Source organism: Ipomoea triloba, chromosome 9 (assembly GCF_003576645.1).
Source record: "Ipomoea triloba cultivar NCNSP0323 chromosome 9, ASM357664v1".
Lineage (NCBI taxonomy): Eukaryota > Viridiplantae > Streptophyta > Magnoliopsida > Solanales > Convolvulaceae > Ipomoea > Ipomoea triloba.
This window is the reverse complement of record NC_044924.1, coordinates 10,266,042-10,273,647: the sequence shown is the minus strand read 5'-3', so window position 1 is coordinate 10,273,647 and position 7,606 is coordinate 10,266,042. Positions and strand designations below refer to the sequence as shown.

At 35.4% G+C, this 7,606-nt stretch overlaps 1 protein-coding gene across 1 annotated transcript; it reads right to left on the bottom strand.

Annotated features, from left to right (window-relative positions):
• Positions 1-3,943: 3,943 nt before the first annotated feature.
• On the bottom strand, positions 3,944-7,525 carry LOC116030217 (F-box protein PP2-A15). The gene is made up of 3 exons (XM_031272393.1): positions 7,032-7,525; positions 6,252-6,370; positions 3,944-4,705 (listed from the first exon to the last, which is right to left on the bottom strand). The coding sequence occupies exons 1-3, from the start codon at positions 7,338-7,340 to the stop codon at positions 4,243-4,245; spliced, it is 891 nt and encodes a 296-aa protein (XP_031128253.1). The 5' UTR covers positions 7,341-7,525; the 3' UTR covers positions 3,944-4,242.
• Positions 7,526-7,606: the final 81 nt, after the last annotated feature.

The following is a 7,606-nucleotide window of genomic DNA, read 5'->3' as shown; positions in this document are numbered from 1 at the left end:
CAGGGTGCGGGCTGAATAATTGGATATAGTTCATGGTGTTAGATGACACTTTAGCCTTGTTTTTTTTAATATAATTATTTTGATTTGTTTTTAAAAAATATTAATCTACATAGCATCATGCATAGTAGATGACTAAAGGGTAACATGCTATTATAGGTCAAATGGGTTATTGCACAATTTTAACAAGTTTAAAGATTCAATTGGAGATTTTTTTATTTTTTATTTTTTGTTGGTTCGATGATCTGATTACATTTTGGTATATAATAGTTAGAGGGCCCATTTAACCTTGGTCCCTTAATAAATTTATTAATATTTTTATCTTCAAAAAAAAATTTATTAATATTTTAATATAATATAATGTATTTTATTAATAGAGTGACCCAAATTTATTTTTTATTTTTTGAAAACCCAAAAATTATTTATTTGCATTCAAATTAGTCAAGAAGAGTTTGAATCTAATTATAGAAGACATGAAGACTATTTGTAATTCCTTTTTTAGAATTATTACATTGTTTTAGTAGTTAGCTATTAGAGTTTAAAGTAATTTAATTAGTTCAATACAAATTCAATGCAAATAGTTAATCCTATTGTGGCTAGGATTAAGACTATTTTTAGACTTATAAATACATTGCTTATCAACTACTTATTTTTTGTTTGTTTGTTGAGGTAAGGTTCAATCAGTGGTGCAAACAAGTCAATCGAATTTGAACTTAGGCAGCCTCAAATTCAAACTCGAAATAGTTGGTGATTTGAGTTCAAACAACTTCTGCAAACTGATTTAAAAAAAAAAAAACTTCTGCAAACTCAAGTTTGGTTCGATTGGCTCGAATTGAACTGAGCTTTTATCAATTATAGTTTGACTTGCACTAACTCATAAATTATATTTCGCCTAGAATTTGACTCTCTCTAAATGTGCAAATATTCTATGGAATGTGGACTCGGGTCCAAAATACACAATTTATATACTGAATATTCACAATTTATATATTAAATGTTTACAACTAAATGTTCACAATTTACACACTAAATGACTGAATGTTCACAATTTGAATTGTGATCATTTTAAATTGTGATCGATCCACCTTGCCAGGTGGACATGGACCCATGGTATAACTATTACTCTAAATGGCTTGTGAACAACTGAATTAGCCATAAGCCAACAATTTTTAAGCTCACGAGGGTTCAACTCGTTTGCACACCTAAATTTAAAGTGTCTTCAAGTATATACTTTTTTTTTGGATGACGAGAGAAACTTCACAACCTTTTAGGATGTAAGTAAGCCCTGCTTTGTGACTCTAATTGACAATAAACCATAAAGAAATAAACCAACCTAAGTTATCCATAGCTGATCTACTCAAACAAGGGAGCAAAAATTTCAAACTTTGTAATTATAAGTGTAGATCTCTTGTCATTTTGGCTGGGTTTACCGTCTTTAAATATATACTTTTGTGTGCACACTAATCGGTTGGCATAACAGATCTCTCCAACTCAATAAGGCATTCATCACCCGGTGACAATAAATGGGCTGCTACTAATCAAGAAACAGCAGCATCACCCACCCACCCACCAACCTTGGGTTGTGCACAGACAATCCCAATCCCCAATCCATATTCCATACACAGAATTACCAAATAGACAGCTATACTAAAACCAAGAAAACCGGAATACTCAGTGGAAGGACAGGCGGCGCCGATCAAGGACCAAGTACTAATTTATAGACACCTCAAGTGGTCTGTGAGATATTGCTACTGTAACAGCCTAACAGGTCTCAGATATTAATGGCGCAGACAATATTTATGAGTATATCCATTCATCAGCAAATGCTATTAAATCCACATGAAAAAAACAAACCCAGCAAACTTAATGTACGTGCAGAGGACGGGTGTAGGGGCCAAGTGACGCATTTTCTTGAAAGCAAAACAACAGCGCAACATTAATGCTTACAGCTAATGCATGCATGTTTTTTACCAAACACTGTGCTTCCAAAGTCACAGAACAACCATCATTACTTTCTGTGAAGAAAAAGGTTGTTCGTTATGATCATCTTCCAGTTCCCACTATTTCCAAACTAGATTCTATAGGAACATGCAAAAAAAAGAGGTAAGAAAAAGGCATTGATCTAGCAGCAGATGTATGCCATTGCAATCACAGATGAGACTTGCAGTTCCAGGTGTACAGTGAGGCTTGAGGCAATTGTAAAGTTGCAGTAGTAGATCCAGGACAGTAGGTTCAGTAGCTTGGTTAAGGATTAGAAGTATAAATGGAAAGGGAAATTTCACAATCCCTACTTTGCCAGAAGTACATATAAATTCGGCCCCAAACCTAAAGACCCTCGTGTCTCCTGACTTGGAGACTTGTGAGAGGATGTAAATCACGAGATGTGTCTTGGTGATGCAGTGATTTGAGTTTTTGCACTGACCCTGGCATCCCACCCTTTGCGGGATTCAACCTGGGTACTCGCTAAATATTACCCCGAACTCAATCTTTCCATCCACGAAGCTATGCCCCAGGGGCTGCTAGAAGTACATATGAAGATAGTAGAACTTGCGAAGCATAAAGTACAACTTTATAGAACACGCGTCGTTATAAAATTTTCCTAAAGGATGAGATAAAGGCAGGGCTACCAATTTAGGTGGTAATATGCAGCAAGAAACAAATCCTCATTTCCCTCTTTCTTTTAGGCAAAACAGCAGAACACATACAGTCATGTATGAATGATGTATTTGAATAATAGATTCAACAAACCAGAAAATTAGTCAGTATAAGCTCCTTACTAATTGAAGGGGTTCTGTGCACTTTGGTCCAGAATAAAACACAAGTATAAATATAATGCAAATAGAGGTATAGCAATCACATATTTGATTAGTGGATAATAAATATGATTGGAGAAAACAGTCCTTTTCCCTCCTTATAAAGGACTAGTCATCCCCCCTTCAAAGAAAAAGTAAAAAAGATGCATAATTGTAAGGAACAATGAGTTAATGACACTACCAAATAGCTGAAATGATATCAACAGGGAAAGAGAAGAGGTGTTGACTAAAGTGATCTACTGTAGCATAGCATCTGATATATATATAAGCATACAGGTAAAATATACATAAACCTAGTATAACGCATACAGAGTCAACTATATCATGTGTAATCCAACAAGATATCAACCACCAAGTACACAATCTTGGCTCTGATTTCCCAAATGAGCCTCTGACAAGAACAGAATGTTACTCCATGCCACTTTTTCCAGAGTGTATATATGGACTTCAAGTAGTACAAGTCATTTTTTTTATGACAGTAGCAGGGAAAATACCATTAGATTATTGTTTTGGAACCTGACAACAAGGAAATCATCATGCCATATATATATATAGAGACTCTTTACCATTATTTATGCAAGTTACCCATTAAGGAAAAATTGTATTCTACATGATTGTTTGGAACTTTTCTAGTAAACTACAGAGTACTAAACAACTCAAAATAAATTCTTAGAGCCATAAATCCCAACTTTTATGTTTCTTCTAATAGAAGGGTTAATAGTTATTCTAAACCATATGTTCAGTCAATGAGTATTCTAATACACACACATACACTTCAAATCTTTAGATAATTGATTGAAGTGGTCACTTCCCACAGCCAAACAATGAATTTAACTTGCAAAGCTTATTTCTTTAATTTTTTGTACTCATCTTCCAGTTCCAATCACATGCTCAGCTCTTCACAAATACATTTAAATAAATCAGAATCTTAATCATCAAAGCAGTCCAATCTCCGAAATTTCATAGCCAAATCAACTCAGAGCTCACTTCTCTGGAATATATACAAAGAAAGCAATGAACTTCATGCATGGGTATCTCAGGACCTACAATGAACTTCTATGGAAAGGTCACTCACTCTAGAAAGTAAACATGAAAAGCATGCAATATTCATGGCTTTGTGATCTGACAAAAAATTATACATCATTTACAAATCATTGAAGTAAGGAAACTTACTCTTTCTTGGGTGTAAAAGCCAAAATGAAGCGGTGTAAATTCTATTGAACATCATCAAAGGTATACTATGCAACAAAACTTAATCAAATACAATGCAATTAGAATTACATGGACAAAAGAGACATACCTACAACAAGAAAAAATTTATGATGACATCCTCCATGACACCAACCATTTTCTTTAGTATGATCAGTAAAATAAGCCCCCAACTAAAACCTTCTGGGATCAGTGTTGATACTGGACAATATGTGATTTATGATTACTTCAAAACTCCTTTTCTTCTATGCCCTTTCAGATTGCTGGGAATGATTGATACAGAATCGACACAAAGCCCACCTTTTGAATGTGTGCAATCAATCTGTTTCATTGAAAATCTAACCTCAGTTTCAAGATCTGATCCACTAACAATGAATTCTCCAACCTTGTACTCTATCCAGTACCCACGCTTGTGATTCCCATTTACATCATCCTGTACAGCATCATCCAAGCAGAACTCACTCATGGCATGCTGTCCATCCGAAGTAGAGAACTCGAATCTCACTGGTTTTATATGCCAACCATGAGTATGTTCAAAATTGCAAACTCGTCTGCCTAATCTCTTACTGAATCTTCCAAGATGAATCCTGAATGATAGAGTATAGATATCTGGAGGAAAAGGAAACCTCACCACTCCATCAACTTCAAACCACCATATTTGCTGCAAATAGGCCACAACATGGAATCTAAAACAAAATTGATAAAAAAAAAAAAATAATTATTGCAAAATATGCTGAAGTAATTGTATTGCTTACCAAAACAGTTCAATAAACATAAAAGAGGTTTATGAAGTTGAAGTTCATAACTGATATAATATTCTCAATAAAAAAATTTCAGGTACATTAGCAACATTAATTTGGTTCACTGATGGAAGATTCTTGGCCTCTAGAATAAAGAAAGTTAAGACGTCAAATTTCAAACAGTTAATTCCATGAAATCAGATGGCACTATGGCAGTCAGGCACATTCATATCCTATAGAGCACGCAGATGAATTTCACAAAGTCAGGATAATCTGAATCAGGCAAACACATTCATACACATAGTGTTGCACTTAGAATCACTTGGCAGAATCCCCTAACGACAGCAATATTCTGAAGTCCACCGAAGCATCTTCTCTTTCTTATAAAACTTGGAAGCATTTTCAATCTTAAAATGTAAGAACAAACTGGAATTTATTTCACAATAAGTTCTCTCTCTCTCTCTCTCTGTAAATGCAATCCAGAAAGACAAGAAATCCCAATAATTAAAATCATATTTTATTTTTAAAAAAATTAAAAAAAACAAATTAAAAAAAAATTAGGGTTTAATTATACATACCCTTCCACCATATTTTTATTTCAGCTTAATAAATTTGCCACTACCCACAACATTCAATATCCTTACAATAGGAGCTAACAGTTACACATATACTACTTTTCACTGACAAAAGTTCTCAGGATCAAGATTATGGGATTTCATCATCTCAGTTATATTCTCTAAAGATAATCCAAAGCATGTCTTTTTAAAGTTAGTCATAAATCTAAATAAAGGAAAAGAAAAACATAAATACAATAATAGAAGCTCATAAGAGTACTATGATACTTCAAAAAGGCTCAACTAAACCAGTTGGGTTGTGCTCCCTTTCAAAGAAAAGGTTGAGTTTTATCAACTCTCAAACATCTTGGAACTTCAATTTCCACCTGAACACAAGCCTAGAGTCTTTACACACAATAATATGTTTATGCAGTCAACTGATATCATGATAAATAGAGTAATTTGGATAAGCTTGATATTCATTGCCCTTACACAACCATCATGACTTCAAACAGGGTACAACTTACTTGAGCAGCACTTTGTAATTGATTCTTTCTCACGATTCCACAACTTAAAGTTGACAGCCTCACAGCCAACATCAGATCACCAAGCACCATCACCAACTCAAACAAATTATATCTATATCTTCTTTCAAGTGCAAACACGTATCAGGAAAAAAAGGATCCTAAACAACACATGTATTTAGCTTTGCATATTATTTTCAATCATATAACCATGACAAATGCAGAATGCATTGTGAATGGAGAAAGAAAAAGGAGTTTCAACAGACTTATCATCTACACATAAAGACACAAACTATTACCATCAAATATTAATGAGCTCTCTGCAGCAATTCAGAATCATATTTCCAACCAACTTGATTATTCCCAATCATTTTACCACATCAGAACAAAGTAGATTAAGCCCAAGTGTCTAACCTAGATTCTTCTGTAGGAAGCCAGTTCCAATATCTCCTATCTTCAATCCCTGTTATGGTCATTGCTTTTGCAGAGATTGACATGCAAATCCTTCCAGTAACCCTATCCAGCCATACTACCTGTGGGTTCAACACATTAAAAAGAATACATCGGTGAGATCATGAATCACTCTGGACCTCTAAGTTTTAGTTCTGAAGCCAGAGAGCAAGATTCCATTACTAATAAGCAATTTAAATCTGAACTTTGCAACAATCATAGTCTTAAGTTTCTGTATAGAACCTTCCCCAACCTTGAAGGTTCAGGTATAGCGCATAGAAGAAATATAAATTTTGGGTATGCAGATAGCTACATAAAGATAATCATCTTCAGATATACCACCACCATAACCAAAGGACATCTCTAGTACTAGCATTCCAAAAAATATATATGTATATATATATCAAAGCTTGCAATCTAGGCCATGCACCAAGGTATAACCTCAGAGTAGAACTGAACAAACTTCAGATAAAACAACAGTACTTGAACACTTATCTGAATAGTATATCCAAAAAAGATATTTTAAAAAAATCACTCAAGATTTTCACAATATTTCAACTGCCTAACCAAATCCCTAATTAGTCTTCTTGCTTCAAAGGAATCTAGCATCGAAATTGGAAGTTTTGTAAATAAGAACTCCCAATTGTCGATTAAAGGCATAAAAGTCTAATCTTTGAAGTTTTCCTGGTCCGTAAAATGACAGTGGAGAAACTAAAGCAAAGAGCTAAAGAAGAAATTACATGCCTTATTGGCGTCGTCGAAGGGGACAGAGCGAGAGAGGAGGGCAAATATGTCTTTCTTGCACAGCCCTTGGTATCTATCTTCAGGCAAAAGGTCGAGCAACTGTTGGTAGTTAGCGGGCAGCTTGGCTTCCCAGACGGCGTCAGATGAGGCGGCGCCGCGGAAGGCGCGGTTGAGCCGAGCCAAGTTGCAGATCTCCGGTGGGGTCAGGTGCAGGAAAACACAGGCAACGCAGCTCTCGGGTATGTCCCCTAATCCCGGCCCGCCGTTGGCCGACCCGTTCTCCGTCAGGCCCGATAACGACGCGCCCATAAGGCCTCTGTTCTTCAATCAATACCGCCCTTTTTCTGTTATGTTCCTGAAAATCTGCTCAATTAGCGGTGTTGTGAAGGCGACGCCGTGAGCGGTGGTGCGTGGTGGCGGAGAACGTGGACGAGGAGGCGAATATATAAGGCCTAAAGAGGCGAGAGAATTTTCTAAACTACCTTTTTTCTCAATTTCTTTTTATTTATTTATTTTTTTCCAATTGACACCTTTCTATGTTTTTATCTTATGTCAGTTATCACGTCATATCCTCA